This window comes from Echeneis naucrates, chromosome 3, assembly GCF_900963305.1.
Source record: "Echeneis naucrates chromosome 3, fEcheNa1.1, whole genome shotgun sequence".
Classification (NCBI taxonomy): domain Eukaryota; kingdom Metazoa; phylum Chordata; class Actinopteri; order Carangiformes; family Echeneidae; genus Echeneis; species Echeneis naucrates.
Window position 1 is genome coordinate 2,104,314 of NC_042513.1, and position 21,203 is coordinate 2,125,516.

General features: G+C 42.7%; 1 protein-coding gene across 1 annotated transcript in view; it reads left to right on the forward strand.

Annotated features, from left to right (window-relative positions):
- Nucleotides 1-21,203, forward strand: part of gse1b (Gse1 coiled-coil protein b) — a 150,954-nt gene that overhangs the window by 109,800 nt on the left and 19,951 nt on the right. Inside the window, exon 3 of the mRNA XM_029497711.1 lies at nucleotides 17,431-17,628. Coding sequence (XP_029353571.1) covers nucleotides 17,431-17,628 — 198 coding nt within the window. The remainder of the gene's footprint in view (nucleotides 1-17,430; nucleotides 17,629-21,203) is intronic.

The following is a 21,203-nucleotide window of genomic DNA, read 5'->3' on the forward strand; positions in this document are numbered from 1 at the left end:
AATTGACCAAACAGTTAAAATAATAAATGTATTAATCGTGAAAATTACTTTTGGAGTAATTCAAAATGAAAATGAATTAATTGGAATATCATCAGGTGTAGCTCACTTTTCTCACCATGTCTTTCCGATCCATCTGTCTCCCCACATTCTTGCTTGAACTGTCACTTTGCATAGGCCTTCTCTTCATATTCAGTGTGGCATCTGATCTGATGTTAATTACTTCTATTGCCTTAATTTAATATCTTCATTTGAGGAATGAGGAACACAAACCCAAACGGTATACCCTCCAGCCCTCCAGCACTGACGCAGTCACACGCATAAGCAAATCCACTTGTGCATTGCACAGACATAGGCAAAGCTTCGTGTTCTTGGTTGCTGGTTTTCTGAGTTTTTGTGTGGAAATTGTTGATAGGAGTCAAAGCCTTAGATACTCTACATAGTAGGATAAAGTATAAAGGGTCTGACACCTTTTCTTACAGATCCTTTGGGTGTCTTCTATGGCCTATTTGCCACTTGTCGTTCAAATAATGAAGAAGAGGCAAGGGGTGGGGAGGATTATTTGCCATTTGAATATGAGAAAGTCAGGGAGTTCTAAAAAGAGGGAATGAGCCTTTCTTTTATATGCCGAGGGGTAGGAAATTGTGCATGCTTTCACAGTGCTGGGCAATTCATCTGCCACAGGCTCTTCTCTAGCATCAATATCCATACAGGCATCCATAAAACGTGTCTGCTGCCACGTATATACAATATACGCAGACACACATTGTACTACCAGCCCTTGGCTGCACAGGGATTTGTTTGGTAGAATAGAAGTGAATTGTGCTTTTTCATGACGTGTGATTTCATTATAGCTCTAATAATTACAACAACTTTTATTACAACAACCCCCCTCCCCCCAACACACACACACACACTCACACACACTCACTCTCACTCCCTGTCTCAGGCATGCGAAAAGGCTGTGTCTCTTGTGGCTGATAGATTATAATGAATGTAACAGCAGTCAGATCCTTCAAAAGCCTCTCAAAAGCTTAAGCCCCTTTATTAAATTAAGCTAACGATGCCTAAGGCCAGGTCTGCTGCTGGGAGAGAGTGAAGAAGGGGAGAGGTGGTGCATAGGGAAGTAAAGGCTGCAGAGATAAGGAGGAGGAAGAGGAGGAGGAGGAGGAAATGTTAGGAGCAAGAATGTGAAATGGCAAAAAGTCCAATCAATGCGGGATGGTGAAAATGGTGTGGTTATGGTGGGGGCTGTGTCAAAGGAAGAAGTTGGACGAAGTAAAAAAGAAGGGCTGGAGAAAGGACAGGGATATCATGCAGACTCCTTGGTTGTACAGTAGTGCACTTGTGGCTGAAAGGGGGAATAGCAGTAAAGCAAAGGCTCATGTGAAGCTAAGGCTTTTTTTTAGTATCCCTGCCCCTCCAAAGATGAATGCAGTCTTGCTGAGCAATGTGGAGCTTACTAAAGACCGAAACATATTAGTGAATTTATTGTGATGCCAGAGATGCGCCTATCATCTGTAATGACTTATTCTTAATAGCAATGACTAATCACCTGAAATGGCTAAAGATTTACAACTCATTAGTGATTAGACATTAAAAAAAAGACCATAAAAATTACTAATTGATGAAAAATTTCTGAGTCAACTAGACATTTTAATGCTTTAATGACTGATTATTGGACTAATTGAGCAGAAGGGGGCTCCTTCGGTGTCTGGGGGTGTGGGTGGGGGTGGGGAGCATTTATACAGACAGCAGGCAGATCAAAAGCTGAGGATCTCGGTGCTGCGTCGTTAGTCAGGTTACCTTTTCTGCTGGCTCTCCCCTGCTTACTATCGCAGGTCAAGTAGAGGTGAGGGATACACTATCACATTGATGAAAGACACAGACACAGCACCATTACTACACACACATTTGCTCACATACCGGAAAAAGGGTCATGCTGAACAGAGGGGGATGTTGTGAGTATTGGGTGGTGTTTCTTTTCTTATACACGACTGTGCCTTTTGTTAGCATAGAGATGTAGGGATGTGGCAGGAGAGCCATGATAAATAATTAGGCTTGCATTTGATCCAGTGTATCAGAGAAATTAGCAACGACCTCACTTCCTCCCCAGCCATCACTGGCTAATTCCTTATTTTCATCCTTGGCTTTGGGAGAACACCCTGTTTTTACTGCTTACAAGTGTGGCTTTGATTTTGCAGTGTGTGCAGTCGCTGGTATCTAATCCACAGTAAAACCATTGATAAACTACAGGAGTAGAGGTTGTTTGATCAGTCTCCTCTCCTGCTTTTGGTAGGTGGCTGTCCCCTTGTGGACCCTTGATGGAATTGCTCTTCTTTATATCAGCCTACTGTAATGCATTTTAGTAACCCCCTTAACATTAACATCTTACTGTTTAATTTCTGTTTATTACTGCGAACTGTCTTATAAGTTTATAGTTCATCCAGATTTAACAAAGGTTATCTCCTGCTAAGTAGTGTAATATAGACACAGCTCAACCAAAACATTAAAAGTGATAACTACGTTTAATTTTGTGGAGGATATTTTGCTTCAATAGTAGCTCATGTGGTTTTACAGATACTAGTATTAGACTATAACTGATCTATTGTTAAAATTTGAATTTTTAACACACTGGTGATGACAAGGCTATGGTGTCGGATTCACAAATCTACAGGAAATGTGTTTAGTGAACAATCAAACCATTCATATCAAAACAAAATCATCGTCATTAACCACATCCTTATTGGCTAGTTCAAATATGCTTCTGTTTGGCAATGAATCTAAAAAGCAATCAAATTCAAAAAGTAGATCTCCAAAATATAATAAAATTAATAAAAAAAAAAACACACACACATTAATAAGTAGCCAAAATTAGTCATAATGTTAATGAATCTGGAGTCTGCAATATCAAATTAAACCTGTAGGTTATCCTATAAGTTAGATCAGATACAAATCTGTAGTAATTCCCCATCAACAGGAAGTGACTCTCCATCCTGGTCAGGGATGGATGGGATATTCTTTATCCCATTTGGGTGACAATGCGGGGTCAGCCCTGTGGACTGGAGGCGTGACGGGAGGGGGGGAGCAGGTGCTTCTACCCCCCGCCCCTTCTGGCTTGGCTCTGTCTGTCTGTCTGTCCGGCCCCCGCCGGAGAGGAAGCCCCACCTCCCGGCTCCCAGCAGCAGGCCGCCTCTCTCCTCCTCTCCCCGGCGCTCTGCCCTGCACTGCTCCGTCCCTGTGGCCTCGCGAAGGCGTCGGAGCTTCTTGCGTGACAACAAAAGTGCCGAGTCTCGGGTGTCGACGGAGGGATGGACACGGGCTTTCGCCGCTGCGGACAATTTTGGACAATTTAATGAACACTGGAATAGCCCGTACTTGTTTGCGGTGAGTGACTGTGTGTTTAAATCTTGTGCTTTCAAAACCCGGAGGTTGTGAGTGTAAACGAGCGAGCATACGGCTGGGGGTTTGTCAAGGAAGTCGTTACGATGTCGAGGAAACGACTGCTAGCTCTTTTCTTTTTTTCTTAATTATTGCTATTATTTTTATAACAATTATTATTATTATTTTCCACGAAGGTCGGGTGCCGAGCCCTTGATTATGCACGCGGGTCGTGCGCGCGGGCGGCGATAGTGTACGAAAGAGAAACAACAGAAAAAACAAGAAAGACTCAGACAAACCAAATCGGCCGTTCCAATAATGGTACTTCAGTTTTCTTGCTTTTTAAAAAATGATTATTCATAGTTCTGTGAAGGATTTTCAGACAATCTTGTTTTCATGCAGATTAGCATGAGGATCTGAAAGGAATAGCGGGCGACCCCCCCCCCAGCCCCCCCTCCCCCAGCTAAAATTAACTTCTTCTAACATTGTTACCGGTGCACTGTTGTGATTATTATGTAAAAGCTCACCCCTCGGGGTTTCTCCGTGAGCCATTAATGTTCACTGTGGGCTCTATTTGTGAAATTGTATTATTTTCTGTACTTGGTTGCTAGTTTCTCAGTCAGGCTCCATTAAAATTATTGGGAGAGTGTCTGGTTCGGGGTGCTCCTCCTGAGCCGGAAAGGGGGCTTTTTTTTCCTCCTTCTCCTCCCGGCATAATTGTGACTGTGACTGCGAGAGTCACACATGTTGACCATTTGGTTCTCCCCGGTGGAGGAGCTGACCCTGTTCGTGCGTGCATGCGCGAGTGAGTGGTGGCGTGTGTGCGTACGCGCGCACGTGGCGGGTGGACCGTGTTGAATCCCTTCCCACGCGCTCCTTCACTTCTCTTGAACTGCAGGCGAGCGTAGCAGCTGCTTGCTTGTGTGGGGATCACACACACACACACACACAAACAGACACACGCAATATTCATCACTCTCATCACACACACACACACCTTTCGAGTTTAAAAGACGGTCTGCAAACACCGTGGTGAAGCAACAGGCTTTACTGAGCACACTGTGCTGCGGGTCGAGTTTATCTGCAGCCAGAAGGAGCCTTGTTGTGTGTTTTAGCTGCTGCTGATAAGGTTAGCCTTAACTGCAAGAGCAGGGAGTTGGAGCCTCTGGTTTCTATAGTGAGACAGTCTCCTGTTGTCTTTTAACAGCTTCTGGCCTGTGCTGAATTGCTTATTCATTACATGTGAAACTGTCTGCTGTGTACCAAAGCAATGTGATGTCATTTTTAACACAGCCCTGATGTATAATGTTTTCCTGGTTGAAATTTATTGAGGGAACACATATTTCATCAGATCACATTAGAATACAATAAGTTAAATTAGTTGTTTTATTTCACTTATGGCTGACTTAATGTAGTTCAACAATATAATTTCAGTGTTTGCAGGAAATTTTTGGGTAATTGTTTATTTTGATATAGTGCTCATTAGTTTTGGTTATAAGTAGAGTTGTAACAACAATCATCTCACCAGGGGGACTGTGTGGCTGGCTGGCTGTTTGTAAGGAGCGAGGTGGTCATAGCATCCCAGCGATTTCAATTAAAATTATTCATAACAAATCGAAAAACCAAAACAACAAGAAGTGATCCATTCTGGCATAACAGGAATTTGTTAAAGGATTAAGCGTTTATTAATAGTTCATTTTAAACATTTGTGCTGTTTTTCTTTTGCACAATGGAATAAATTAAGTGAGGAAAACTAACACACGGGGCATGTATTCTATGGTTGTCAATCACTATTTGTATTTTGATAATGATCTTGATCCAGATTAAGCTTTGGTGTTATGTGCACTATCTGTGTGGCTTGTGCATTCTGTGAGTGCTTTCTATTTGTGGTTTATCTTCATTGGCGATCAAAGTACAGCTTGACCTGTTACCTTTACCACTGATGGATGCCAATGTTGCTGCTACTCTATTCCCTCCTGATACAGGAGGAAACCCCCACATGAATACCCTCTCAACTTGGCATTTGACCTGCTCATGACATGGGCTGTTATCACAGGATAATCTCTGACTGCTGTCTTTAAGCTTTGTGTGGTTTTCCTGATGTTTTTCTAATATTGACCCATTTAACTCCACTTATCATACTAATAAACATTTTTTTCATGTTCAAAAAATAATTTTGTGTTGAGAATTTGTGTTATGTGTTATTTTCTTCTTACAGAATTTTTGGCTCTATTTGTGAGTTAAGTCAGCTTTTAAACCTGGTTTGATTTTTATTGTGGTGTCTCATTCTCTGATCTCTTCATAGCTTGATGCATTGAAAGAGAATTACCAGAACCCTAAAAATTTCACGTCTTCCTTGAGCAGGATTAGCCAAATTTTCAATTATAATGACTAATAAAATTTAAATAAATCTACAATGAGGAACAACGAACAGCTGCACACGCCGCACAATTATCTATTGCCATTAGAGGTAGGAGTTACAAGTGGTCTGGCTGAAATTAAACCTTAACATGTCAATTAAAATGAAAACAAAGTCATGTGATCTATTTTCAGAAAACTAGTCTGCTTAAATTATGTAAGGCTTGACTCATAAATGCTGTGTGTTCATTGTAGACATGTGGAAGGCGTAGATGTATGTTGGTATTTATGTATCATTTGTCGACTCATGATGCAACCCACGCTCTACCAGAAAAGACCAGCATGACTACGTCAGTCAATTGAAAATTGTTCATGCTGCAATACTATCCACTGTTACTTATTCAAAGGATTTATGGTAAATAATAGAAAATTTGCAATTTTTTTGCATTGGTTAGCATTCAACAGCATCCTACAGATGAATTCAATATGGCAAAAAAATTATACATGAATAATTTGTATAAATTGACATTTTTGTAATTCACAAGTCAGACTGGCCATGGTGGCTGGGCTAACAAAGACTATGTTAGCATCGCACCTGTTCTGACAGTGGATGAAAAGAACTTTTTGTTCAAATGAACAACCAGTTTCAAGCATTGAACCAAGATAGGTGTACTGCTAGTGATCAGCATATGGCACTGAGAGGATCGTTATAAGCTGCTCCGTTATTGGAAACATCTCAGTGTCATCCATCTGCTTTTTTTGTGAACATTTCTTGATGATTTATACTTATAATAGCAAAAAAAAAAACAAACAAACAAGCAAACAAAAAACACATTGTAAAGTCGGAAAATGCTATTTTTGGATCACTGTTTAAATGTAAAGTGTACCTAATTTCATGAACTGTTTTTATTGGGCCCTATCAGCATGGAGACAAACTAACAGGAACAAACATATTCTACTTGGCAGATAAAATAAAAAGTGTGTTAGCTGACTTAAGGTGGATATATCCTTCCTTGTCAGACTTAGATTTGTCTGATGTTTCAGCACATGATAAAAGTATTAGATTACTTATGCAAATCTTGCTGTCAGGAGCAGAATTTCTTGTTTGGGATCTGCCTTTTAAAACTTTGTTGAACATTTATATTGTGATAGTGCCGATACAAGTTTGGCTTGTTTTCAGGTGTCATTGTGCTGTTTGTCATGCTGCGGTAGCCTGCAGTGCTGCGAGTGTCTGGGGGCTAGATAGCAGCTGTGCTGAGCAGAGTGTTGGTGACAGTTTGTCTGTGGCAACAGCACCTGGCTCTGTTTAGAGAGTGATTAGGAGAGTCCCAAGCAGCTCCCCTCACTGTTTACACAAGGAGCCTGGAGTTAAAGGTGACCCACTTTGCATTTCCTTATCAACAGCCCACATTGATAGCTTTGAATAGCACAGACTGTAGAGAGGCCTTTGCATGGGTTTACATAGTTCCCTATTAGAGAGAATGGGATGTGTTTGACAGGGCGAGGCTTGGATTTGACTAGCATTACAACAATGTCCTTAGGTGGTATGAAAATGTGGGTGTACACACCGCTCTCTTTGTGTGTCAGACAGGGTTGCTCTGTTGTCTGACTGTGTGATGGAAGAGAAACCACTTGAGGATGTTTAGGAAATGAAGGTATTCTTCATCCAACACGTTTCCACCTTTTGTGCCACCTCCTTTCAACTCAGTTTAGTATCGCTTCCTTGGCTTCTGTTCTTCTCTCTCTCTTGCTGGAGCTCAGTCCATGCTGGTCTTTTAGCGCAGTTTTCATGGCTTCCCCACTTAGGATAGACAGAGTAGGTGTCAGTGATTTGTGTGTGTCTAAACATCCCTTCCTGGGTGTAAGAACCGGTAGTAAAAGCAAGCTGTAAATGTGATAACCAGTAAAGACTGAACAGAGCAAGAGGTTGTTAATCAGATTCTCAGAGAACCAAAAACTTCCTGTAGCTCTTGACTTTTTGTTCTCATGCCTACAGCTTTGTGCTCTATATTTTACTGATAAAGCTGCTTATCACTTTTTGTGTACATGTTTGCTCTCTTTGAGTGAGAGCAAGCTTAACCTGCTCTGTAAGCTGTGCCTTTGCAGAGATGCATGTCCCGCTGTCACCCAGAATTTCTGTTAAAACACTTGATACACTTGAGACGTGTTTAAATGCTTGATTTTTCACTACAAGGTATTGTGTGTGCACTTGTCATGGAGTTTGTCACAATGTTACACATATTTCGAGTGTACTGAAATGTATGACTTAACGATTATTGTAATTTAAATTCAAGACTTGTTTGTCATCACTTAAAATAATTGGCTGTTTTCCAATAAGAACTGAAGAAGGCTGAAGGGAATGTAAACAAGGGCTGGTCCCCTGTAATAACTACACCCATGTTTAGTTAATAGAGTTGGTTCTTCTAGTGGAGTCAAGTAGATTTTCCTATTGTCAAAGAAGAGTTTGAGAAACTTGGACCAAATTTGTAGACTAAAACATTTCTGATGCCTAACTTTGCAAACTAAAAATCCTTATCTCTTACTCCCTATGTAGATCTCATTTAGACCTAGGGGGTGAAAATTCAAAACAGATCATTGTTTCAATCCAGATTTGCCTGCTTAGTTTATGTAACATGGCGGTATATTGTGAACACATTTTAGATTCAATCTCATCTTCTTGTTGAAGCCTATGTACATGGGCGTGGCAAGTACATAATAACAAGCCTCTAGTCACCTTATGTGCCCCCTTGCGCTTCAGTAACAGGATGACAAACCAAGAACTCCCTTTTTAGTCCTAAAAAAGAGTTTTCCCAATTTTTTATTTGTGTAATGTGTACTGGTGATTCATTGACTAAACTTGAGCTTAGCGCAATTAAAGTTAATCACTTTGAACAGACTAAGTTGCTGAGTTGCTGGGTTGAACAGACTATTGTGTCCCATGCTTCACTACCCTTTCCCTGAGCTGCACTGGAGATATGCTTTAGTGTCCACATTTCATTTAGATGGCGGCATGCACTGCTCAGCGTTTTTTCAGATTGCATGAAATTATCTGAGGGGAACCAAAAAAAATATGAAAACATTTTCATTCACACAAGTTGGTGTAGCTACATTTAACAGACCAAACCATGTTCTTGATATCTTCAGATTATGCGTGCATATGTTTGTATAGCTGATGTCTGTTGCTGCTGTTGTCATACCGTAGGAGCTGATAAGCACTGGCCAAACAAATACAACACAGGCAGCATGAGTGCAGCAGATAAGCGAATCATCCACACACTCAATACTGGCCACACCTGACTATTGCCCTCACCAAAAAGGGTCTCCTTCATTCAGCATTTTTTGGTGTGTATGTATTGCATATCATATTTAGTCTGTCTGTCTATCTGTCTTGTCTTTGTGCTTTCTGTAGTCATACTTACTCAGTATAACCCAGCATTGTGCTAAAAGCTACTCCTCAACAAAGGCCTTCTTTTTTGCCATCACATCACCCTTTCCTTCTATCTTTCTGCTTCTATCTCTTTTCAACATGTCTGTCTGTTTCCCTCTTCTGTGATTCCTCTGCTCTCTCTCATCCTCCATCTCTGTGATATCTGCTATGTCAGCTGACTGTCATATTGTGTGTGTCTGTTAGCATGCCTCCTTGTGTATAAGAGCAAGGTCAGATGTGTGCCTGAAGAAATGCAGTGGGTTTTTGTGGCCATGTCTTTAATCAGCTCATGGATGGTATTGCATACCTTTGTTGGTGGAGGCCACAGTTGCCATGTCAAAAATGCTTTACAGAAGATTTAGTTGCCAGCTAGATTTGTTTTATCTGGTTTGCATAAATAAGGGATATCTGTTTTGCACACTGTTATTTTCTTTTCTTTCATAAGTGTTGGCTTTTATCTCTGTTTTAACCATATGTTTCCCCTTTGAATTACTGCTGACAAAATGTGTCATAGTTTTGTAAACGGATAAATTACACAAGGTCACCCACTAAAAGAAGCCTCTTGCATAGTTTCATAAAAATATTCTCAATATTTACAATTTTGGAGGCGCTTTATCTGTACATTTGGAATATATGGTTCCTCGTGGGCATGAACACAGAGAAGGGCAAAGGTCATAGCCCAGCTGGGTCCAACAGCCTGCACAAAAGCTTGAAGCAGATCTGTTGCTGATTTGTTGAAATAATATTTTGTGTACTGATTGAAGCCACTTTTTGTTTCCCATATACAGAGCCAGAGCTGTCTATAAGTGCTGGATTGTTTCTGAGCACAGACAGAATGGACAGCTAGCTGACCATCAAATAATATCAGCTAGATGAGATGTGTTGGGAGACATTAAAATGATCTAGTTTGATGTTCAAAATTGTAGAATAATACATTTTTTCCCTATGGTGGGGGGGGGGCTTTTGTTTGAAACTGATGAGTCAGTTACTGTAAAGAATGAAGGGCAACATAAATCTCAGCTCTGTAGCCAACAGAAACCTTGTCTTTAAGGCTTGACCATACATGCACTCACAAACACATTCAAGCAGGAATGCACACCGATTACACCAATTACAAGATTATACCAGGGCGACCGGACCCTGCAATGGAAAGTCAAGTGGTTGCTTCGTGCAGCTGCTTGTGTGTGTGTGGGAGGGGTGTCATTTGGGTGTCAGGACCCTTGCAGAGGACTTGGGAGTGCTAATTAGGCAACCACAACCCATCAGAGAACATCATAGAAGGGGAGAGAGAATAGATGTAAGGGAGAGGTTGAATAGAGGATGAAGAGTGGAGTGTAAGTTAGCAAAGTAGGAAGGTGTAGTTGGTATCAATACTGATGAAAATTCACAGATAGTTGCGTGATTCGAGAGCTGGAAAGCCCCTCCCAAAAAAACTTCTATATAGTTAGTGTACAAGCAGAAGTTTAAATTGTTGAACAAGATCATAAATTCAGCACTGTATAATGATGACCCTTTAATGTTGAGAGCACCTATCTCACGATAAAAACTGTTGATATATTAGCCTAAACAACATTGCGTTAACTTCTTTCAATGTTTTGTGTGCAGCATAGCTATAACATATACCAGCTGTCACAATTCACGGCCATGTCTGACCAACCCTGAGTTCTGTGTACAGCTGCTTAGGTAATTCTGATTTCAAATACTCTGTATTAATGTGTGATGGAGTTTGGTTGTTTGTTCCTGCTTATCCACATCAAATACAAAGCTCCTTCATACTCTTCATACAGCAGACCTGCTGCTCTTCCATAGTTTGTTGTTATGCTTTACTCTGCTTGACCTCTCTTTGAAATTAATGTCAGACTAAAAGATTGCTGTTTTGCCCAGCTCAAATACTTACGACATCTACCGTATCTGCTATGCTGTAGAAAAACTGTCACTTTCAGATTTTGACATTGACTTAATACTGAAATTTTAGAGCCAGCTAAAACAATGCTCCAAGCACTTTGTACATTGAGAGAAATTAGCATGTGAGATGACGAAGGGGGACTGTTGAGAGAACCTTAACATGTGACATACAGTTGTGTCCATCTGAGACTTTATAGGTCAGAATAGTACAATTATTCTGCGTCTGTGGGATATAACATGCATCCTGTCTGTTGTATATGTTGAAGGCTTAAGGCGCACAAAAAAGAATAACAGGCACAGAAACCATGTCCTCCTCATCCCTTTTCTTGTGTTATGAGTTCATGTGAGTGTTATCTGTTATTATCTCCCTGCGTTCCTCTCCATAGCAGGTGAGGCTGATTAAAAAGACTTGGTCGGCAGGCCCAAATGATAATGATGGTGATGATAATGACGGCGAGTGTGAGTTGCCTCCTCTCTCAGTCAAACAGCAGAGCTCAGGCTGAAGCGCTCCTTCTTAGCGGCAAGGCTGTGTCCCCTTCAGAGAGAGGCTATGCAGGGCACAGCCATGCAGACAGCAGTTTGACTCCTGGGGCATGGACCACAAAGAACCAGAGACATGGACAGAATGTACTTATGTGTGTTTGTGTGACTGTGTCAAGACTGGTCTGCCATACACCCACGCTGGTGTCTCAGAGAACACAACCCCACACTGTCCAGATGACATGCACACACACAGACACAACCCCAGTAACCCCTACCATAGTCACTATGTAATTAACTACCATAGGAAATAGTGCTATTGGGATGGGTGAGTTGGATGCAGGTGGGGAGGAGAGGGGAGAAAATCATCTCAACTTCTGCCTTCCTCAAGACACGCTATGTTGTGTATATGTATGTGTGTCTGTGTTGGAAAATGAGAGAGAGAAAGGTGAAGAGAGGGAGAGAGATGCCGGCTGGTCTTTTGAAATCCTAGTGTTTTTGTTGCAAGCTGCTGGCAAGCAGGTTGGGGGTTAAAAACAGAGAGCAAGTGGAAGAGAGGAAGAGGGAGGTGAAAGATGAATAACAAGGTGTGCACACACATGCACACTCACATACACAGCCGTATCATTTAAAGCCACACAAGGTGAAAAGGCAGCAAGACTGTTCTCTTTTCTTTTTGCAAAGAGGCGTGTGTGTGTGTGTGTGTCTTCAAGACAGCGTGAGTGAGCCAGGTCAGAGGGAGATGTACTCTGTTCTCTGCTGTAGCTCTATAATGGAGGCCTGCTGTATAATGACAGCTCAGACACAGGCAAAACTGTGTCTCCCTCTTTCAGCTTCTTCATTGATCTTGTGCGCTCTGTCTCTTTGTCTCTAGTTCCTTTTTCTCTCCTTTTGTCTTTTCACACGCTCAATCTCCAGTGGAAATGTTCCCTTTGATTCCACAGCTCTGCAGCCATCATGCTGCCATTTCAGGATTTCTCCTATATTAAGATTTTGTCTTTGGTATGGAGTAAAAGAGTTGATGTGCATGCGCATGGATATGAACTTATTTATTAATGCACGTACACTCACACACTCCCACAAACACCTATTCCATTAAGCCTGAGGGTAGATCACTGTGACATAGCATCAAGTCAAACAAACCTGGAACTACCAGAACAGGTTTATCCTGCTGTGTCCCTTACACTTTGTGTGTATGTGCTTTTTCAGGCGCAGTTATGTTCAGGATAGACCTAATGAAATACATCAGTTTGGGTCCAGCCCTTTCTTTACATCTGTATGAGCACTTAGGCACCCCTGAGGTCCCATTCCTGTTGACAAGTAAAACCATTACATGACTAACCTTTTGTTTGTGGCCTGACCAGTTTAATATTTGATTAGCCTTTGTTATCTTTTTACATCTTGAAAAGTTATAGTATAGATCAATGTGAGGGAGTGCTCATTATAGATGGTGTACAACTTAATTTACACCAGCCAAAGTTTCCTTTTGTCATTCAGTCAGCTACACTACATTACTTTTGTTAAGCTCATGACAACCTGTCTATGATAGTGGATGTTGTGCCCATATTACATCCTGTTTTGCTTGATTGGTTTCAGCCAGATGTTTCCCTCTTGCTGAACTTCTCAGCCTCCTCCCATATGTTTTATCCCCTGTCAGCATATCTTAAGCGGACTAGCAAGTAATTCAGCCGTTCATGATGACACATTCTCAACCCAAGTCTCTCATGAATCAGGATACTTTTTGTTAGAGAAAAGTAAGAATAGGGATAAAGGAGGGGAACAAAGCACCAAACCACTGAGGGTGTTATACTGGCAGCACAAAAGTATTCAAAGCATTGCTGGACTTTTAGAAATTGAGCTTTTGTCTCCTGCCTGGCCACACATATTGAGCCAACCAGTTTATTGTAATGACATTTTTACTGCTCATCGGAGGGCAGACACTGACCGGTTTGGCTCTTTTCCTAAACAGGACCACAATATTGTGGCATGCCTAAAGTGTGCCGTATCAAACCACTGGAAAAGGGACATCTGCTGTTCCAGTGAAGAGAAGCATGGACACAGTTAGTTATGGGCAGTGCAGCTCCAGTCCATGCTGTCTTGGACTTGGCCAAGCCAGGTTGGTGGCCGGATCAGATAGATGGGCCAGTAGCACTGCCCTGCTAGTTCTCATGAGCTGATAGGCAAATCCCATTCTGGTTAAATATTAACCACTCACCATAGCTGCCACTGCATTATCTCCTCAGTGGCTGGGGCATACAGGGGCCAAGAGGATTTACTTTGTGTGTGTGTGTGTGTGTGTGTGTGTGTGTGTGTGTGTGTGTGTGTGTGTGTGTGTTTGCGCGTGTGTTTGCGCGTGTGTTTGCGCGTGTGTTTGCGTGCGAGCGTAATCTGCATTCCTACCAGCAAAAGGGTGGAACTGTGTGACAGTGTGCTTGTTTGACTATGGGAGTTAGTGATTGGCTTTACTCTCAGCAGGGCGTTAAAACCATGTTTACTGTATGCCATTTAGCGGTCAGTCTGCACTGTGTGTATATGGGTGTTTATGAGCATGATCATGTCTGTATGTAGTTTTTTGTAATCTGCATTCCATTTTTTTATGGCTTTGTTTTGTTTTACCTCAGGGAGTAATGCCATTCAAGGGGTTAACAACATCAGGAAGTTTGGTGTGTAACCAACACTCTTAGATGGTTGGAAAAAATGTTGAACGTTTGAGATCTGAAAGATCGAAGTTATTCATACCTCTTTAGATGTTTCCATTGGGTGTCTTAATGTTATGATTATAAGGAGGCTTAGTCCTTCTCATAATCCATGTAAAATGATACATTATCAAATTTACAATTAGAATATTTTTCTTTTATGTCTCTTGATTAAATGGCAGTGGCATAAGTTGGACTCCCTTACATTAGCTGGAGGACACTGCCATCTGCTGGTTGTTTAAGGACATAGGCCACACTGGGGAAGTGTGTTGTAAGAGTGATGTTGAGAGGTGGTGGCATCATGTGGAAATTCATAAGAAATTAGTCAGCCTGGGTTTGCTTAACTCACGCCATTTATCATTACGTGAGTGGTGACTTGGCTTGTATTTTTCCAGTTTAGTGAGAAAATGTGGTAGTAAAAAACTGTCATTGATTTCCACTTAATTGGCTGTGCATGTTTTTAAAGTTTCAGTGCCTTCTTTTAACCTTTATCATGTTATTTTGAAAATATGTTCTAAATGGATACACACCATTTTTCAGTAGGAACTTTTAGCTGTTTACGTGGGTTACAGGGAATCATCCACTTAGTCTGAGGCTCACTGTAATATGGTTGAAAAATGCTGTCGGAGAGGGAGCAAGAATCCTTTTCAAGACCTACAGGCCAACTAGACAGAAAAAAAGGCATAAAGGCGAAAGAGTGTGCCCTATGTTTTCTCAGGGTAGTCAGACTGTGGCTTAAGCATCAGAGAGGAGCTTTGTTGAGAGGTGGCCTTTTGGCACAATGCTAGCCATCGGGCAGCCTTCCCCCAAAAAGATAATCTTGCTCCTTGTCATTGCTGTTGCTCATTCGCTCCTTGGCTGTTCAGAAGGAAGGAGGAAATGACTTAAGTAACAACCCATTCATAACCCTGCAATGACAGAGAAGTCAAACCACAGTTTGACCTTTTTCCTCAGTCTCTCACCACTGATCGTGCACAGGAGTCTCTGCCACCCTGATAGCAACTCCTTGTAATTGCTGTACATTTATTTGCATTTAACCTGTGTGTGTATGTGTGTGTACACATCAGTGATAACTGAGACAACAACATTTCACATATGTAGTAGCCTTTCTGTCTCATTTTTAGTAGTTCCATAACAATTATGGTAATGAGGCAAACGGAAATTAGTTCAGGTAGATATTACAACACAAATGGTTTTCTTTCTTTTTCTTTTCCTATAGGGCTTGACACAGGCCAGGACATGCCCTCTTACTTTCTCTTTCCCACTCCCTCTTTTTTAGCCTTCAAGAAGGGAAAGGGACAATTCACATATTTGATGCCCCCCCCTTTCTCTCCCATCTATATACATGCACAATGCATATACACACCCAGCCTGTCGGTCCCCAGCAATGGCTTCAGATGTGGTGACCGGCTGAGCACCCTCCCCTCCTCTTCAGCTTCTCCTCTCTTCTTCTCTCCCCTCCCCCCTTCCTCCAGCTCACCCTGGCAGGGCATGCATGCCTGTGTCTGTTATCTACAAATGGCTGAGGAATTATAGGTTGAGAGGGGAAGAGGAGGAGGAGTGAGAGAGAGGGTGAGGAGGGAGGGAGGGAGGGAGGGAGGGAGGGAAGGGGGGGGGGTCATGTGACATCGCAGCAGCTGCTAGGCTAAGAATTTCTGTTTTCTCACTAAGAGAGAGCGACCAAGTGCAAGGAGGGGAGAGATAGGCAGCGTGTGTGGTGTGTTGCTTTGTTAGATAAGCTCCAAGCAGTCTTTGTGAGCAGCACCCTGAGAGACAGGAAGACAGGTGGGCGGGCAGGCTGGCAGGGAAGGAAAAAGAGAGAGAGGGTGGATGGGCAAGGGTAGATAGATGGAGTGCACGCAAAAAAGGAGCAAGAAGATGGTGTGTGTCCTGTCTGTGACTGCCGGTGCGTGCTGGGCAGGGCTCAACGTGAAGATGCAGCCATGGGGGATCCAGGCAGCTCCTCTCCTTTATGCAGTAAGGAGGTTTGGCCACACTTTCAATCTGAGGGGGTGTGGGGGGTGGTCATGAACCATCGCCAGACCTCCATATGTGTCTCTCTGCATTTGACTTTGTCTGTTCATTCTTATCTTACTAGTGCTGTGGTTTTTGTGTGTGTGGTTTATACGGATTTTAAATACACTGGGCTTTGTCTCTGTACGGTGTTGTTTTTTCAAAAGTTTCTTGTATATTTCTTTTGCTCTCTCTCTCTCTATAACTTTCTCTAATGGGAGAGGTAGGAGCTTTACTCGAATGTCTTGACAAAGTCACATTAGCATGCTGGGTAGTTTGTGTGTTTGTTTGTGTCAATGGCGCCGTGTGTTATTCAGACAGTGGTCATTGTTGATTCTATTATTAATTGTGAGCTGGGTTCATTTGGAGTGCATTGTGTAACTGGGAGGTTACTGGCAGGACAACTTGAGGTGTTGGGAATTTTATTCACTCTCATGCCTGACTTGCTGCTGTGCGTGTCCACTCACACACAAACACACACATATACACACACACACACACACACACATTATCATCGGTTGCTGTGCCTCTCTGTGTCTCTTCTCAGGCGGGAACATGATCTTTTTATAGCCCTCCAAGACTCTTGGGTAAACCCAGATATAACTCCTAGTTATTACCCTTCTACTACCCATTTCACCCTTCCTCTCCCTTCAACCACCACAGAGCTCTTGAAATGTAAAGTTTGAAAGAGAGATCATCCCAGGATTCAAGAAATCCTGAAAGCCTTTTTGTCTAAATTCTGAAATATCCAACTGGCATAACCTACTAATTGGTCATAGTTTAACAGGAAAGACACACGATGCCAAAGTGCTGATAGCACACACGGGGACAAATACAGCCATCCTTATCAGAACATTGGAGCATGCTCAGTAGAAGAGTTATGTAAACTCTGTGACCATGGACCTCTGGCAGACGTAGCAAGAATGGACCTGCCCTCCTAACCCCTCACCTCTGACCCTAAGCCATACAACCAAAGCCCCCATCTACCCCAGCTGTCACGAACAGATACCCAGCACCACACTGTGTGCTGAATATCCCCATGTCCAGGGAAACAGCCAAGCCTTATTCAGTTTTCATTCCATGTCTCTTGTAGAACTAATGTGTGTATAGGGCAGAGGGCAGTGTTGGATATTAAACCTTTCCTATTGTTTTTCCACGTTGTCCAATTTATAGGTATGAGCCATGAGCCAAAGTCACCATCGTTAGGAATGATCTCCACGGCGACCCGTACCACGGCGACAGTCAGCCCCCTCACCCCGTCACCTCTCAATGGTTCTATTGTAGCCAATGGAAGCCCAGCGACTCAGTCTGCTCACTCTGGATTCGCTGCAGCCCTTCGTAAACTGGCAAAACAGGCTGAAGAACCTCGAGGTAAAATCACACAGCGTGCAGTGATGTGATACTTAGAAGAATTTTCACATATGTGTTGTAGACCTTTTGATTTCGCCTTTGGTCTTAATTATGTTAACACTATCACTACAGATAGAATACTAGCAGCTTTCGGCTTTGGCATTATGCTATGCTCACTTATGTACACGCTTACATACACAAGAAGTCATCCAGTTTAAGTCGTGTATGTTGTGTGATTAATGAACAATAACAATATTTCAGTTTGAACTAATTTCCTAGCCTGAATCAACAGATGGCTGAATAGCGGCATGTCTTTCTGTGACTTTTACTGTGCACATTCCTCCCGTGATGGTTTAGTAAGGACATTCTTGTACGTTTAAAAAAATTTGGTTTTATATTCAAATTTTTTCAACAGCAAGTTCTGTTTAAACTACTGTGATAATATCAAAGATAACATTATTTAAAGTTGTTCATATCTTGCATCAGGCCAAACTCAAACTTAAACTCTGATAGGGTAGGTGTTATGTAGTTCGTGTGAGCTGTATGTGTGGCTGTATATTTGGTTTTGTTTCTGTATTTGGAGGGCCTGTCAAATTGTGTGTGAATACATGTAGGCTCCACTGGCAGTATGTGTGGCTGTGTGCAAAACTGCTAATGGCACTGGAGTGATATCCACACAGGATTGAATTAGTTGGTGTCCCTGGAGATGCGGGGACCAAGTGGAGCCACTCTAGCTGACCCACTTAATGTGCTGCGTGTGAGTGCATGTTTGCTTGGGAGTGCTTGTCAGCATGTGTGTGTCTGTATGTGAGTGTTTGCTCATCAATTTCCTGTCATACATTCCTCCTTGCCATTGTCTGCAAGTGCGCGTATACACACACACACACATGAAACGTAGAATTCGTATCTCTGAGCCCTGTTGTGTGCTTGTATGAATATGAAATCAGCATCAGGTGGTCAAATTACTAGTTAGGGACTCATTAAATGTTATAAATTCTGAGCTCAGCCCTTTAAGGCTGAAGCATGCCTGCTTGAGCCACCATTGTTTTTGTGCAGGTGCTTAGGGAGAGGTTTGTGGGTTTCACAAGTCTGGCCTGGAATGTAATGCATGTACATGCTTGATATCGCAAACACACAAAGCATATGATGCTGAATATACACATGAAACAATAGGAAGATACTCAATTTGGTTTAATGAGGGTGTGTAATTTTGTGTGGGTGGCTATATGCCTTAGCTCCACAGAGGCCCATCTACCCCAGCTGTCCACCCTTGCTCTGGCTCTTAAATCAGATGGTCCCCTCCTTCCTGTCTTTCCCTGGACACCTTGTTCCTAAGCCCACTGCAGCCTAGGATCCAGAACCAAGCAAATTATTTATTGCCCAGAGACAGAGAGAGAGCACTCAACCCCAGCCTTTCCTCACCCTTCATCTTTTCATTATCTCCCCCATGCATGCCATCCCTGTTACTTCTTTGCGTTCTCTCTCCAAGAGCAAAATCCACTTCCAGATTCCAGATTCCTCCTTTCATTTTAACATACTGTCAGCTCATCTTTTGTTATTAGAATTGCTCTTGTTGCTTATTCTACTTTTTAACAATTTAAGCTAGATAACACTACAACTGTGCTGTCATATTTTTTTTTTACTTTTACTTTGCATTGTATGGTGAGGCCAGAAACAGTGTGCTCTGTTTTATTGGTAATTCATGATCTACTGAGGTGCAGAGCTCCTGTCTGTGTCTTTGTCATACATAAACAAGATCATGTCTGATAAAACTCTACAACCTTTATATTAAAAGCACACAAAAGCGCCTTTGTTATTTTTGAGGCCTGACTGACTGTGTAGCCCAGCCTGTGTAGGCAGTGATTTGTGGGTGACTCAGGAATAAGGGGCTACTCTGCCCACATTTGGAACACCAGCTCTGGAGTGGGGAGAGAGGCGTGAGGCCCCTGGAGCTCCAGTCACCTCCATGTCTGCAGGGCTTGTATTTATAGGCAACACACACACCCAAACACCCCCACACATGCAAACAGTCTTTGCCACTGTATGAGCCTCGTGATTTCTTTGCATGCTGCAGCCTGCTGTCCTTTCATTAGCTACTTTGACTCAACCCCTCTTTCTTTTTTTTTTCTTTTTTTTGCTGCTTTGAGGTGAATAGTGCACTATACACGAGGTGCCATGTCTCAGTGTCCTAAGGCCAAGAAGAATTAGTTACGTTGAGTACTAGTATCACTGCCACCAGCTGCTGAACTGATTTAAGAACCTGGGCATGGGTGCTGTTTCTATACACACCCACACAGACACATACATCGTCACTTGTCTGTGGTGACTATAATGAATAGCTCTGTGTACTGAGTGCTGCACTGAAGAGGGGAGGTGATGGATAATGAGTATCAGAGCAGTGTAAAGGACACACTCTCATTCCATGTACACTCACATAGCACTCACATGTGTGAGCAAACACACAGCAGACACAGATAACACTGCCTCAAGAAGGCAGGCTTGCTGATATCTGATTAATTAGGCAGATCCTCATTTAATCCTCTCAGCTGATTCTTCTCACATACTCACACCACCAGAATTTCATGATTAAACTCATACCAACTGTCGTACGCTGCATGGGGAGTAAAGAGGAGAATAAAGGTGTACAAGATAGATGGAGGGAACTGGCTAGAAAAAGAAGAATCGGAAGTAATTAGTAGATTTGTGAAAACCTGAGGTGTTTGTCAGCTTGTGTGTGTCTAAAAGTGGGATGTTTGTGTATGTGTGTGTGTGTGTGTGTGTGTTTGTGTGTGGCCGGAGGCATCCCTTGTTTATGGGAGCCCAGAGCATGCTGGGACAGCGGGGCAGTGTTTCTCTGACCCCTCCATCTGGAGCCTGCCTGGAGCTCACACAGACTCGCTGTGCTATGTGTGTGTGGTGTGTGTGTGCGTGTTTCTTGAAGGCAATATCCTTCAGGCTGTGACTGTCCCTGAAACTCTCACAAACAAGCTCAGTTGCTCCACCCACCCACCACCCTGCTCCCCCCAACACACATACTACAACCTTACACCCCTCAAGACTCTCTGTAGGAAAAACAGCATTTAAGCCTAATATACAGTTTGTATAGCAGTCAGCAAAAGGCATTGATATTTGCTCCTCTTATTTCCAACCGCCATCTTGTACCGTCTTCCTTTCCTCGCTGGCACAGCAACACACACTGTGTGCATCACCCCTCCCCCATTCAGTGATGCAGATTACAGGCTTTGTGTTGTGTTGTCAGTGCATAGCCAAGACTGTAGTAGCAGGTGTGTGTGGGGTTTGTGCGTATCAGTGGTTGCTATGCATCTGTAAGTATAGGAGTGTGTGTGTGTTTGGTAGAGTGCACGTGTTGAGGCTCATGCTTGTGTGTGCTGGTGAGGTGGCATATGGATACAGGGTTGGCTGGGCACTGCTATGCACACCAGGTGTGAAATGGACTGTTTAATTAAGTGCTGATGTTGTTGTAATGCATGCTGGGAGGGAAGAGGGTTGAAGAGGAGGCGTAGGCAAGGATGGGTGTGTTGGCAGGGTGGAGGAGAGCACCTTCTGCCTGGCATAGCTGGTGCTGGCTGTGCTCG